This window comes from Leptosomus discolor, chromosome 6, assembly GCF_034619465.1.
Source record: "Leptosomus discolor isolate bLepDis1 chromosome 6, bLepDis1.hap2, whole genome shotgun sequence".
In the NCBI taxonomy this organism is placed as follows: Eukaryota; Metazoa; Chordata; class Aves; order Leptosomiformes; family Leptosomidae; genus Leptosomus; species Leptosomus discolor.
Window position 1 is genome coordinate 52,089,749 of NC_141396.1, and position 15,959 is coordinate 52,105,707.

Below are 15,959 nucleotides of genomic sequence, written 5' to 3' on the forward strand. Positions count from 1 at the left end.
GCATTAGGGGGAAGTAAAGACATGCACGTTGCACACACAGCTGGTTTTTTGGACTGCAATCTCAAGCCATACAATAACCATTTGATGCTTGTGACACAGCCTTTTCTAGGTTTTATATCGTTTTGTTTCATACTATGATATATAATTTAAGTTTTCTTTTTTTTTTTTTTTTAAATAAATGCTGCCTTCTACAATCCGAAAAAAATGTAGAGGTGTTTCTCTTTTTTTTTCTTCCCAAGCAACAAAATACCCAACTGATCTATATCTGTATGTAATTTGCACCAAGACACCAACAGAACATACCATACATAACTTAGTTACAATGTATTTAAAATCCTGATATATATTATACCCTTAAATGGATGAAAAGATATAGGTTTTGATCTGCCCTTTATAAGTACAGGCTCTCATCATAAGCAGTAACTGCACTTAAAGAATTGAAAATCACAAACCTAAACAGATACTCCCAATTTCCAGCAAAGGGAGCCCGTTAGCAGTCACTCACAACAGGGGCACTGAGGGCACATTTGGGTCAGCCCCACTTCACCCTCTCCTTCTGTAACCTGGAGTGGGAAGTTCATCTCTTTCTTATCTTTCTGTGCATTTTCCCACTGCAACCATTTGTAGAGGTACTAACACCGTCTGCTTTTGTAAAAACAAACAAATAGCTGTCACACTTCAGATTACACAGCAAGCTGACCAGAGGAGAGAGGAAGCAAAACCATCAGGGTTTAAGTGAGGTTGTGGCTGTGGTAAATGGAGAAAGACACGGTTCTCACAACAGTATCAGTGCTTGGTATCTATTCAGAAAGAAAACAGGACTTTTAAGTAATTAAAATGGGAGACCTGAATAGAGTTCACTGTAAGTCTACCATTTATTCCACCAAAGTGGTAACCCAAACAGGGGAGTGCAACTGCATACTTTCACAATAGGGAGCCTACATAAATCCTCATGAATTTATATTAAAACTTGTCTTATATTCTATCAAGATGGAAGAACAAAAGAAAACAACTAACCTAAGATAATAAAATGCCAATGTTAATAGTGTCTATTGGGTTCTAAATATACGAGTCTATGAGGGACCAAGCTAATTTTTAGGCAGTCCTGGGGGCAAGGATTACTGGCTTATAGGATGAAGGGTAGAGGAACAAAAAAACCCAATGTGTTAGTGCTAAAGTGAAATTAAACCCCATGAAGACTCTCACAGAGGCTCTTACTAATCCCTCTCCGGGTTATCACAGACAGAGGAGGAAAAATACCACGACGACTTCCAAGTATTATTTTCAGTTTTACATGTTAGAGAACCGCAAATAGTTCATTAACCCACTGCTGTCCAGCAGGTTTTCTTAGAAAGTCTGTCTGATTATCCGATAGTGACACATGTGCGATTTTCTAGGCCAGAAAAGTCTTTCCAGAAGCCAGATTCTCACAGGAATGAAGCTTCATTATGCCACAAAAGGGTGACCCTAACTGGAAGATAAGGTTTTAAAGGATTTAAAGCCTATTACTACTAATTTCTGAAACATTACTGATTATTTAGGGAGCTTGAAAAACAAAGAGGTCCCTGCTCTGAAACGTTTGCAACCTAATCGAGTATTTACAGCATATTTACCCACCTAAGTGGTACCTTCCCCTGGTACCGCATCAGCTGTAGGGCTCAGACAGCAGAGGGTGACAAACAATGACGAACAAGGGATCCAGGCGTAGGAAAACGCTTCCATATCAGCAGGGAGAAATAAACAGAGGTAGGAAGGAAGAGCTTACCCATAATCTCATTCAGTCTAGGTTGTTAGCCTTCTGCACAGCTCTGCAGGTTTTAAATGTCATTGGTTAGCTCTTCTACAGTGCTGTGGCATTTCCCTTCATGAAAGTACTCTTCAAGTCAACTTCCAGAACTGCCAAAAAATCTCTTCTTTTAAGAAACAAGAAATAGCCTAGCATCTACAGGATGCATCACCCTAAGTAATAACTCCTATCTCCATCTCTGGTGGGCCTGGCAGTAAGCTCAGATTCCTATGCATAAATGATCCCACAGACTTAAGAACCCTCCTGTGACTGACACTACTAATAAAGAAGTTTAATATAGCTGCACAACTGCCTTGTTTTTTTAACAAATATTTATCCAGGCATAGCAATATAGTATTTCATAGCTTTCATGATTCTGCTATTGCTAAGAGTTACTTTACACACACTAGAAAGGCAGGGTCTGCTTATTTTACTTTTTACATACTCCTATATTATATTAGAGTGTTTCTTTCCATTTTCCGGGATTCATTATTCTCATGCCAATTTAAGCACAAAGATACTACTGAGCAAATCAAAGTTAACATCTTAATAAAATGTTCTCTGTTTCTTTTTTGGAAATGCAGTAAGCAAAGTATGTGGCCTGACCTTAGAAACAGCATCTTGCCTCTTTGCACCGAACAGATGACAGTTAAAGCAAGCGGGGTTATTTTCAGATCCCAAATATTCCTTTGACATAACTTGATCCCACTTCTGATAAAAAAGAAACCAATTCATAAAGGTCTCCCATCTAAAATGAACATTTTTTTCTTTTTAATGGCAAAATGCATGCAAAAAGCATATGATTATGGTATTTATTTTTCCATTAAAATGTCCTCAGCAAGCTGGAGTCGTCTAGCCTACTATTTTCAAGCTATTTAGATTTACAGCAGCACAGTGCCTATTTTATTTCAATTATATTTCAGGACAATGCACTCTTGGTGGGAAATGATTACAGAGTGACAGCCAGTAAACGTCCATTAGGAGTTGTCTTTCTACATACTGCTCAGCTATGGATGTCAGGTGATCGCTATAAAACCCCATTGTATAGCATCATTGTCATCTACATGAAAAACACTATTGATCAGTCATGCAGCTTCTCTTCTGCGTGATGCAAAACATACTAGAGACATTTTTCAGCTAAGCTAAAAGCTTTATCCACAAGAACACTGTTCTCAAGACACTTCTTTCCTTAACTGTAAAATAAACATAGATTATACATTCTACCTCGATTTCGCTCTGTTAATGCCTAACACAAGAAGTGAAAAACAACTTAGCAGCCTGTCTCTGTAAGCTGTCAATACATAGGATGGGGCTAACATGGCAAGGGCCATTGATGTATATGCAGCTATACTGATCACCAATCGCTCCCAACAAATTTTATTTATTTATTTATTGCTAGAGCTTCATTTTATCTGAGCAATAAACTCCTCCTCTGTTAAGAAAGAGAATCTGCTTTAATTCTCTAGGATTAAGAACAGAAAACAACTTTTTTTTACTGCTATTGGAGAACTTGCTATGACTAGTGTAACTGGACTTTAAAGTGTTTCAAGATTCACAGGAGCTACTCGTAATGCACGGATCACATAAGAAGCCCAAAATAAAGAATTTCCCATATTTTAACTACATGTTTAAGAGATAATATGTTGAAAAACCAAATTGGCCAACCAAACAACACCCCCCCTCCAAACCCCAACAGTATTCAACAATGATTTAACTCTGATGCAACATAAATCTGCATTAAAGCAATTCTAAAACAGCTTCAAATCCTAAGGATATTTTTGAGTAGAATTTACTCTTTCTAGCTTGGGGTTTTTTAACAGCCATTGTTGGTGCGAGGGGTAGAGCAATGCCACTTACACACATACAGATGTATGAGTCTCCAATGAGTAAGTTAACAACCCTTTCTCCTTTACTGTATTTTGGCATTATACAACCCACTTTCTAATTCAGAGAAATGAACTGACAAACTATTTAAGGTATAACCATGTTGTTCTACTGTCTGTCTACAATTGCAGTGCTTGGGATACCCACAAATATAAAATACATCCCAGTAAGAGAATGAAGAAACAGGCCTGTTTTTAACACTGCTTTCGAGTTAGGTTATAAAATAACTTGGGGGATGGATCTCTGCCCGATAACTTGATAGTACTGTAATTTGTTGAAGCACTATAGTAGTTGCCCTCATAATACCCTTAAGCTTGCAAAAAAATAAAATAAAATTGTCCATTATTCTGATCATCAGTTTGCATACTTGTCCTCCACTTTTCATACACCATGACACAGTTAAACTTACATCAGTTGGTGGCATGTGTTGATGAAAATAAGAGAGAAGTTGAAGGAATATTAAAGAAAAACAAACCCTGACAAGGCCTCACACACAGGCACAGTAATTCTCTTTCAAGTTAAGGAAAAATTTGTCATAAATGTTCAGCAATGGCATGCAAACTATTATGGGACATTTTGTTATAGGCTTCTTTCTAAGAGACTTTTAAATTACCTTTTGGACATACTTAAATGTCAAATTTTGTTTGGCACTAAGCACCAAACTGTAATAGAAATAACATTTCCCATATAAACAACACTGCTTTTAATACGAATGTGCTAAAGATTTGAGACAGCCTGGCTGTTACCAGCCCCTGGCAGTTCAGCGCAAGGGTAACGTGCTGTGAGTGATTTCCCTTCCCATCCACAAAGGCTGGAAGTGACCGTTTCCATTTAGGTAACCTCTGAAACGTCCGGAAGAAAGGAAAGGATGGCAGGACAAAGGGGTAAAACACACTGAAAATAATGCTCACTGTAGGTGAACGCTAATGTAACCAATATTTTAAGGATGCAGAACTGCAACCAACTATTTCTCTTCTAATTTCTTGTAGCATTATCAGGATAAATCAGACTGCAGAGAAGAGAGCTCCCTGCAAAAGAGCCTCATGAAGAGGCATTTGGATGCCTGGTGTGGAAAAGGGTGTCATGAGAGACACCAAGTGAAGGAGGAAGCACTCACTGCTGGAAAAGGACAGCAAGAAACAAGTTGCAAAGCACATGGGGTGAGCAGACAGGTATCCTACAGATGAGGAGACAACACAGTTAACAAGCACCTCAGGCCCACACGGCCACAACTATTTCTTAAAATGATGCTCAGATAATTTTTTTCTTAGTACATCTAAGATGAAGCCTGTAAAATGCAGAGCAGGCTTGGGAAGATAGCTGAGCCACAATCCAGGCTCTCCTGCTGAACATTACATAGGGTCAAGCTCCCAGACATCCTTCACACACCTCGAGGAAGACTGAAAGCTGCTCCATCTCCTCTGTGCTCAAAGCAGGCAACATGCTCTCTCAGCGATGGGCCCGAGGTACAGACCTGACTTCTGGGAGAGTTACATTTGAGTCTGAGACTGCGCAAGTCGCTGTGACATTCCCCAAAAGGTCTCCTGGAGCCGGATGGTATTTACCAGCTCCACGGTTTGGCTGTTAATAATGGTGTGACGAGAGAGGAAAGAAAACCCCATGCACTAGATATCTTCATGCCTCAGACCCCTGAATAGTACTTCAGAGCACATTTACAGCAAATAATAACCTTGTCCCCCCTTTATCACGGGACTGGGGGTTGCTTTTCTTGCCCCAGTTCTAGTCCCTGACTTGTGTTTGCTCCCTTTGCTCAAGCCTGCTGTGTTCACTGGGTGTTTCCTTTTGTCACAGCGCAATCCACCTCTGAGAGACAGAGCACTGTGTGCTCCGGGAGCAGCCTGAATGTGCAAAACTACCACACTGCTCTTCAGTCCTACCCATATGATTAACATCAGATTTCCCAGGTACTCCGTTATCTTCAGTTTTACTCACTCTCTCCCAGCTCTTTTATCAGCAATCACACAGAGTTAGCTAGGTCATGCAGGTCTTATATTTCACCGTGCCACGTTTGCATCAAAGAACTTTTTTTTTGTTGATATGACATTGATGCCATTCAACTCCAGCATGAAACACTGCTTTTGGTCTAACAAAAACAGCCGTGAGAGTCACCACGTGGCAGCCATATCCAACCAAGCTATCTTGATTTCCAAAAGCACAAAAGCGCTGAAATGTCAGGCACCTGGGCATACCAGCGCTAGTCAATGTAAGAGAAAGGAAGATAAAATTTCAAGGGCACAGATAAAGCTGTCATTTTTTAAAATTATTTTGCTTCCTTCACTGAAATAAGGTACATATTCACAAAATATAAATCACATTTATTTAATATGAAAAGGAGACCTTTTACACAGCGAGGCACAACAGAACAGTGTAAATGAGAACATAAAAAGGCAGTTGCGCTACTGAATTTTAGCAAAAAACTATGCATTTGACAATGCATCTGAGATTTTCCTATTTGTCATATTAGAGGATATCTTTTTACCAACATATGTAAAAGAACTTTTCAAAATAGATTTAGTAGAGGGTTAAATACACCAGTCTCAGTCCTCAATTAAGAAGAGTTTTAGACAATTAGCTGAACTCTGCATGGCAGCTACTTTTCTTAAGACCAAATACAAAAGATGGAATACGCATGATGACCGTCAGTCTTCATGTAGAGCTACACAGATCTCAAACATTGCAACCAAAGACACTGCTTTGCTGATTTAACTGGAAGTCCAGTATTTTTCTTCTGGAAAGAATGGGATAGAAAACAAAACACCAAGTGGTTTTACTATGAGCTAGATTAATAACCTTTGAATGAGTTAACGATACCTCCTGTGCTAGGATTTTAGTGTTAGTTTTTGTAAAACTGAGAAAATGCAGAACTACAAGATCATAGATGTAAGCCAAGAAAACAGATGTATTTTCATTGTTGAAGTACAAAAAAGCTGTGAATTTTGCCTTTGGTTATTTCTGATTTATGTTAGTTTACATGCCTGGTTTAGCTTCAGGTTTTCAAATGAACTCAAAACTCCATCAACAGAAACCGGAATTTTGCCCAATTTCAGCATAAAACCAAGCATGACACAGTTCAGACAAAGTAACCACAGGAAGAGTATAAATCATAAGCTACAGCCCGAGAAGAGACAGTAACTCACTAGTCAAAACTGGAGTTTATTCACTTGGTCTATATATAATCAAAAAGCTCAACCCGTTAGACTGAAGTTCAGAACTATAGCAGAACTAGAATCCAGGTAAGCTTTAACCCACTTTTGCTTTAACAACAAGAGCTTTACAGAGATTTTGTAACTGCTGTGAATAGGTTGGAAATGTTGTATTCCACAACTATATCAGTTAGAGCTCTGATAAATAAACCAGATGCCATTACAAGTTTGAATTTAATTTGAATGATAACTAAATGGTGGCTCCAAAATTCCAAACCATCTGAAGAATGAGAAGAATAGCAGTTGCCCTGCAGAAAATAACTTCCACGTCCCATTCTGTTACAGTTTGATTTGTGTGAGCTCAATACTTTTCTACATAAAGGCTTTTAAAAACCCATTAATAAAAATGCCATTCTGACTTTCCGATTGACGTACAGTCATCTCCCATGACAAAAGCATTACAAGGGCAGAGTTTGAAAGAGCGTATTGATTGATGTCTGGTGCCTACCTGTCTACAGGTGAAGACTTTGAATTCCGTGGTTTCTTTACTTGGGCATACAAGGCTTCTACTGTCTGCCCTTCCCTTGGGCTCTGTGGTCGCGTGTTCAGTGTTATCGTGCCGCTATTTGAAGAAGAGTCATAGGAAGCAATCCCAGCGTACATTGGGTCTGCATCACAGCCAAATGTCCGGTTAAAATCCTGTATCTCTGCATAGTCACGTTCGCGAGCTTGTCTCTCTCGAAATTCTCGAGTTTTTGCTTGAATTCTGAAAAATTAAAAGAAGGCTGAAACTAATTTTTTCCCCTCAATCATTTGAAAGCAGCAGTTAGCAGACACTTTAGGTAGCCCTACCATGAAAAAAACTGAAGCGTTTCCAGTTTCAGTTTGTCATGAAGTCTCTGGATAGCCTAGATCGAACCAATGCTATAATCAACACTGGTGGTCTTTATGGAAGAAGTCTGATTATCTACTGTCTTTTGTTTCGCTATCAGTTAAATAATGATTAGCCATAACTTTTGGTAAACAGAGTTTACCTGTTGTTTCATGCATCTTAGGATGCCAGCTGCTATTAGCTGAGAATGGCCTGACACCATTCCTATTGCATTGTACTCCATCAAAACCTAACAGACTTAATGGTTCTAATGCCTGTATTTGGAAAGGAATTCTAATGTACTTTCTTGGCCCAATACTACAAAAATCATACTTCTTTTCATACTTCTTTCAGAATTTAAAAACTTCGTAAAGATAGGAAACACACATATATATATTTATGTATGCATGCATGCAGTAAACAGCAGAAGTAAATTCTTATATGAAATGCTTAAAATCTGCATGTTTTGTTTAAAATGTAAACAAACTGAATCTGGCATCTCTCAAAAGTAGGCAGTTTCTTCTCAGAAAGAAACAACATATGCCTTATGTTAAAGTTACAAATGAAAGGTGATGCTGTACTGGGGTTCTGTATCTAGGTGCACTCGTTTAGCTGTATGACAGATAAAATGACAGACAAAAAAAGATGACATTTAGGTATATGACAAACACAAATTGAGCACAGGTCATATTTTCAAAAGTACACAGAGCTATTACTAAAATTTGATCTGGGCTTCGAAGTTTCTTTAGCATTTTAGAAAATTTGATGTATCACACACACACATGGCACAGCAAACTGAAAAACATCCCCACCCCCCCCCAATGTTGTCTCCCCAGACCAATTTAATGCTCTGTCATCATTGCAAAATGAAGCTCTCAGCTGTCTCCTCCTTTCCATTAGTAAAATGTGCTCCTTTTTCATCTAATACAGCTACACAGTGTGACAGCATCCATCCATTCAGACTCAGCTTCGTGCACCTCTGTCACATGCCATTTCCAAAGACAGCTTGTTCACCAACTTCTAACAAGAGCAGCCTATTCAAAGCCTCTGTCTCTTTTGAAAATAGAAAAGCCTTAAACTTAGGTAACTTTGACATTTTGGGATATTTTAAACTTAGCCCCACTTGAGATTACTCTTTGCAAGAAGAGAAGGGGATACACAAAGGGTGGGATTCAGGCTGCAGATAAAGACATCAGAATTTAGGCGCCTGCAGTAGGTGAGGTCACACCAGCTATGTGTGCAGGCTCCCTTTACAGTCCAGAGAGTCAGCAGACTCCAGAGTTACGCGGGTGCCATGCTGGTCGGTGTGTCCTAGCACGAAAGGAGTCATTCTATAGACACTTTTGATGCTGTCGTTTAGGTCTTCCTTGGGAGCTTGGACACCCAACCCTGATTCAGCTGCTCAAACACAAGCAGTTATGGCCATCCCCAGGTAATCCTGCTGGACCTCCAGCTGCTGGGCAAGGACTCCTGTGGGTCCTTGTCACATCTGCCAGCCCTGCACTGACATATCAGACTGTGATAACTCAAGAGACACAAGATGTCTGTGTTAAAGCATGTGAATCCAGCTCTGAGCTGCTATGTGAACATCCCAAGCAAATTGTTCTTTCTGTGCTACAAAGATCGCCATAAAAAAAAGAAGAGACTAGAAGGATGGCATGGATAGGCAGAGCTATTTTCCCCCCAAAACCCTAGAAGTATCGACCAAGGATACTGATCTGGGATACAACCGTTTGGCTGAACACCCTTCAACAGCCAGTGCCATCTACGTTGATGGTTCAGTGATTCATTTACATGCCACAAGTTATACCTCAGCATGATTCCTCTTTTTATGTCTACCTCCACTCACTTGTGCACCACAACTCTCAATCGTGTTCAGTCACAGTGGAAAGAAAAACAACCATACCCAAAAAAAAACAAATAGAAGAAATCTAAGAGAGTTTAACTTAGACCAACGTAAATTTTTAATTTTGCAATTTTGCAAATATAAAGTTACTTTCTTTACTTGCTTTTTTATTTTAACGGGCAAAAATGGAAATGAAAACTGTAACACTATTCAGCTGACAGGATGTTATCCTGGAACTTCAGCAACATCAAGCTGGAATTGTTTTTTGTTTTTTTTTTTTGTTTGATTCACAGTGAAGGAGGACTCAGGTTTAAATCCAAAACTCACTTCAAACTTAAACTGTGCTTCTCAATGCCTATTTTTTAAATAAAAATATACATTTTACATTTTCCTATACTCCAAAGCTGTAATTCAGAAGTATTACAACCGTAATCACTTGGAAGGTATCTATGCAGAAGGAAAAACAGGCCCGAAAATGACCCAAAAGTGGTTGTTGATTCCTCTCTCTCCAGGTTTCACTCCCAATTTTTAGTCCTGTATTAATTGCCCTATGGAGAAATGCACTTTATTGATATTTATCCTCTGAATGGGAGAAGCAAAGGAAATCAGAAATTTCCTAGACATTGCTAGAGGTAACTGTAATTTCAATGGACAATGTATCATCACATACTGGAACACTGGCTGACACTAATTTGAGAAAAAAAAAATCCATGTATTTTAGATAACCAGAATTTCAGGGTATGAAATCTGACAGTATAGCAATAATGTGGCATTGAGCAATTCAGTCAGAAGGAAATATTGTTATCTGAAGTGCTTATAAAACAGAATTACCTGGTGGTATCTGGTGATACCGGCATCAATGTTACACTGACTGCTAGAGAGATGCTGGTGAACTTAGCTAACTTTTCACCATGAATATCACACCACTCTGCACAGGTGCAGACAGGATTATCGCCCATTTCATGTTAATCAACTTTTCTCATGTATCTGCTTATCGGCTACTTAATACATTTGGACGCAGCACCATTTGCAGCAAGAACATTAAGATTTTCCCATGCACAGTTCAATGAGGGATACTTATTCCTGTTTCAAATGGGAGGGAACTGATTGTTGAAGTGTTATGCAAGTAATTATGTTCATATCAACCAGGAAGATTTTTAGACTTGTGTTAATACACATATGTAGTATTAAAAATCGGAGTCTTAACGCATTATAAATCTTCATGTTAATTATAACCAAAGAACCCAGTAACCATTTGCAGAGAGTAACACTTAACAAAGGATAACCCTAAAGTGAAATTTATGTCTGACTATACTGACACTCAAAACATTCTGATTTTTTCTTAATTAATTTTCTGTGCTTGAAGTTTAAACCACTGTGCAAGTCCAATTACTTTCACATGACAAAAGTATAGGTATTCTGATTACTTAACATATTTTTGAATATTGTTTCAAATACAGCTTTGTTTTTACCTTTTCCAGGCCATACTACATTTAATCATTATGTCTCCCAACTTAAAGGAACCAAATGACCAGGGAAAAATATGTAGGCATATTACTGAAAAGAGTAACAGCTATCAGCTGAATATTGCACTATCCTTTTTGCAATTATAATAGTTTTTAACTCTGAATATGTTTTCATATAGGAACCTGAACTTAATGCGACAATATTTTTTATGTTGACCCCCCTTCCTTGTGCAGTCCATGTACATGCATGATATGGCCTAAATCACTTGTTAGCATCTACTGCATTAAGTATACATACGGGAAATGCCAGTGCAGGCTACTGTGGGAAAGATTAAAATGATTACGTAAACACACTGTACTGCACAGCCGAGAACTTGGAATTTGCTCTGTACTTCAGCCCTAATCAGCAATGCTCCCGCTACTGAAATTGAGTATCTGGAGAAGTGTTTGACCACAGCTTTGGTTCCACAATGCGGATACATGTATTAAGTTGTCTTCACTGAATTGTATTCCTTCATGACATGGCACAATAAAAATGCCTATGTCTGAAATTTCAGATCAGCTAATTTTGAGGATTTATGGCCTTTCTACAGATTTTGTGGGGGTTTAACAATAATAATAACGCTTAGCATTCACATAACTCTTTTCATCTTCAAAGAATTTTGCAAAATCTGCTAATCAATTTTGCAGTGTTTAAATGTAACCGAACTTTTAAAAATACAAAAGCTATCCCAAGAAGTTTCTAAACCCTTCTTGCTGAAGTGTTTAATAATGAAAATGTCAACAACATACTGTCGTGCTTTTGAGACTGAAATTATAATGTTCAGCAAAGTATAAACTATCCTCATGCATTTGTGTGCCATTCAATTCAAAAGCTAATGATAACTGCTTCAAATGACAATATTGTTAGCTGCAGAACTTCCTATAATTGTTAGAGGAGCTTTTCATTGCAAGCTAATCCAGTAATGATAGACATACCCATTGTATAGTGTTTCCTATGCATGTGAAATGGTGGCCACAACAGTAAGGGAAAAGCCCCAGCAGCTACCTCATTCCCTTCTTCAAAACTCTGTGAGTGAGATTCAGCTTTCAGATGAAGGCAACTACCATTTTAGACTCCTAAATTTAGGTGTCAACATATGTTTTGGACTCCCAGAGGAGCTGGTCAAGATTCAGTCACATCAGGAGGCTGCCCGCGGGGTCTAGAGAGCAGTTCATTTGAACATCTGTAACGTGGCTGTTTTAAAGTTAAGCCAAACCCTTCTCCAGGCTCTACCAACTGTGTGGAGTATCCCGCCCTTAACCACAAAAGGCATTTAGCCATGTAGCTCGTATGTGGATACTAAATAATCACACTGGTCTGAGAGCCCAATCCTACCCAGAGCCAAATGTTTACAGCATTTCTGTCTGAACTAAACTTTAACTTTTTCCAGCAACAGAAAACTCAAATCTGTGATGCTGGCAGAGCTGTTGCGAGTAAAAGTGAACAAGCAAAGTTTGCAAAAGAAGAGAAATAGACCCTAACTTCACATAGTGTTATGAGTGAAATTATAAATACATCCCAAATCCCTCGGGAGCTTCAGTGTCCTTTGTGGGAATTTTTCATGTTCCTGATTTAGATCCCCGCAAAAAATCACCTATTTATCTTAATTAACAAACACAGCATAGGAAGGATATTCATGGCTAGTACATAACATTTGCCATTGCAATGGCAGCAATGTCCTCCCCCAAGAGCAGAAACAAAGTTGGCGGCTGCTTCTGGTATGCAATTGCTTGGTCAATTCAATTAATCCTCCTGCTGCTGCCAGGCTTCAGCTATTGCCCAAGTGATAATCCACAACCTCGTCTTTTCCACTGAGGCTCACTCATTTACAAAATCAGTATTGAACGCTTGCAGTTCCACATATGTGAGATGGCTGACAATGTTTATTAAGGATAGAAACAGCATTGCGTACGGACAGAAGCTAAATGACAGCCATTCACCGCTGCCAGTTCTCAGTTCTTCTGCCATCAGACTGGCATGCATTGGGATGATGGATTGAAAACAGAGAAAAACAACGACACGTTTATAAAGCCAGTCAGCTTGTTTAAGTTAGTCAGACAGGATGAACACATTCAGTCCAATTTTTGCCAGATATCGTTGCTAATAAAGAGGTCAGGAGGTGCATTGGCCAGTAGCCAAATGTTGTCAAATTTGTCCCCTCCTCCTTTGCTACTGAAAAATACCTTGCAGGCAGAGCTTGCCAGCAACTAAGCCAGGTCTTGCTGTTCCTCCTCCCCCTCTCCTTGACTGCCTTCAGGGCTTTAATGGCCCTTTTTCTAATTTTTGGCAATCAAGTCAATATGGGAGTTTGTCCTCTCCTGTATTTTTCTTTGACCTTTGTCTGGATCCAAGCAGAATTTTTCTGACAACTACTGTTCTAATGAGGGTACCTTGATTATAGGCATTATTGTGATTTCCCCCTGAACCGGCATATGACACTTAGCTTTTCTTATCAAGATTAGAGCTAGTCAGTTATCACAGTTATAACCACCTCTCAGCAAAGCCATCTGCTTTCCTGGGAAAATAATTCTAAAGGATCACTGTGAGCAATGGATAATCATGGGCAGCAACAGCAGTAGCTTGTAAACAAGACACCTCCTTTACCTCATTTGCGCCCCTCCCAGTTTCATTCTAAACTTTAGCATATTTTTTAAAAAAAGTCAGAAACTGCTACGTAAATATAATTTTTAAATGGAAAGGCTGGAGACCAATGTTTTTCAAGTCATTAAAAGAAAAATATTAACAATTCTGCCTTCTCTCCTGTGTACATACACGTCTGGCCAGCTGGCTGAAATATGGCTGTCCTCTGATCTCAGACGCATGAAGAAACACAGACAAAATGCGATCAGTTTGCGATGGATAAGCACAAGCGTAAAGGGAAAGAATCAGAAAGGCCAAGGCTCAATGTGAAACAAAAGTAGCAGGGGGCTTTAAAGATAACAATAAATCATTGCGTAATTGCATTAGCAGTAAAAGGAAGAGCTAAGAAAAGGTTGCTCCCCTGCTCAGTAGCAAGGGAACGATATTGACAGATGATGCTGAGGAGACCTAAGGCTTAATGGTTTTTTTTCTTTGCATCTGTCTTCACTGAAATGGCTGACTGCAAGCAGGTGGCCAGGCCAGCACAATTGATACTGCCACCAATAACCAAAAAAATCTCCAATCTAACAGCAAAAGTAGCAGCTAGAAACCGGTTAAGCTAGTTGAACTTCATCAGGCACACACAACTGTCTGAGGCAGTCTCAGACCTTTTTCAGTAACCAGGAGAACTTGTTGAGAATAGCTGAAATACTGAAAAATTAGAAAAAGTCAAACATGGAGGAGAATTACAGACTCATTGGTTTAACTTCAATGCCCTTTGAAACAAACTATTGGTAAGCACAGAGAAGATAAAGGGACGAGCAGTAGCCACCATAGATTTATCGAGAACAGATGTGGTCAAGTCAATTGGATTTCCTTCTACAACACAGTAAAAGGCCTTGTGAACAGATCAGAAACAGCACGTCCCAGGCTAAGAAAAACAGCTACAGGATGGATACAAGAGGTTGAACCCGACAGTTCCTACAGAGTATCTAGACAGTAGCTTTCAGCAACTTACAGTCACACTAGATGGATTGACTAAGACATTTTCTATATGGATCTCTCTCTGAATTTACTCAGGATTTTAATTATCAATCAGGATGCTATTGAATCTGCAGAAAAAAAACAAATGAAGGAACTTTGGAGGAAAGGATTAACATTTCAAAAGTTCTTGAAAAATAGACAGTGTAGACTTCAAAAATAGAATTAACTTCAATAAGAGCAACTGGAAGGTAATTTACATAGTTGGAATAATTAAGCATACCAATTAAAAGTAGGGGAAAAATCTGTGAGTTTCTTTTTCAGGAATGGTTCTGGAAGTTCTACTGGATAACAGATAGTCACAGTCAGCAATATCAAGCTGTTGGGGAAAAGAAAGAGTGGGAACATAACAGAAATCTCCAGACACATAAGGAGGAAAAGAATACTGTTTTCTGTCTCAAATGCAAGTACTAGATATTTAAACTGCAGCAAGAATAATTGAGAATAGACAGTGTGGGCAGGGTAACTTCCTAATGAAAAGGCAACAGAAAAGACTGCCGAGAGAAGCTGCAGAGTCTGTGTCATTGTAAACTAAAAAACCCCAGGATTAAACAAATACCTTGCAGGAGATCCTGCCTTGGAAAAGTGACATGATTTCTCTTCTAGATCTATAATTCTGCACCTACATAGAAATTTTACACACATACATTTCCTACGTATTGGTTCTACAACAACAGAGAAATGTAACAGGGACACATACAAAGAGGGAAAAAAAAAAAAAAGCTGCCCACCACCTTGAAATTAGAGAAATGCATCTACGCAATCAGACAGTCTTAATTTTCTTTCTCCTTCAAGAATCACAGCCTATCTGCCAATTAGAATATGTGATAATACTTACTGTCTCTCTGAAGTTCCCCCCTCCTGAAATCCCACATGCAGAAGAGATGCATGAGAATTTCAAAAACCTTTAATGAGCTGCAACCCAGGAGGGCTGTAGTTAAAAAAAAAGGGGGGGGAAGGATAAAGGTGATAAGGTGATTACTGTAAGTTCCCTAATACATTAAGAAGAGAACAACAAGCTCATTTTTATAAGGAGTTATATTTAAGAAGGGTATTAAAGAAGGCAGCAAAATACAAATGAAGATGTAAAGAAATGAAAAAATGCAGGAGAAAAAGTAAATACTATGCATAAGCAGCTGAAGTGCAAACCAATTTGAAACCAAATGACACTGATGAAACTAAAGGAGACATTAGAATAATCTCCTCTAACCTGGTGGAATCTCTCATGTATTTCATGCTTACCTTTCCTTATCCCCTGACTTTCTTGGTTCACCCTTT

General features: G+C 38.8%; 1 protein-coding gene across 8 annotated transcripts in view; it reads right to left on the reverse strand.

Annotated features, from left to right (window-relative positions):
- Positions 1 to 15,959, reverse strand: part of PARD3 (par-3 family cell polarity regulator) — a 453,974-nt gene that overhangs the window by 92,690 nt on the left and 345,325 nt on the right. For all 8 annotated transcript variants that reach the window (XM_086466464.1, XM_086466465.1, XM_086466463.1 and 5 more), the window contains one exon: positions 7,343 to 7,600. In XM_086466464.1, coding sequence (XP_086322590.1) covers positions 7,343 to 7,600 — 258 coding nt within the window. The remainder of the gene's footprint in view (positions 1 to 7,342; positions 7,601 to 15,959) is intronic.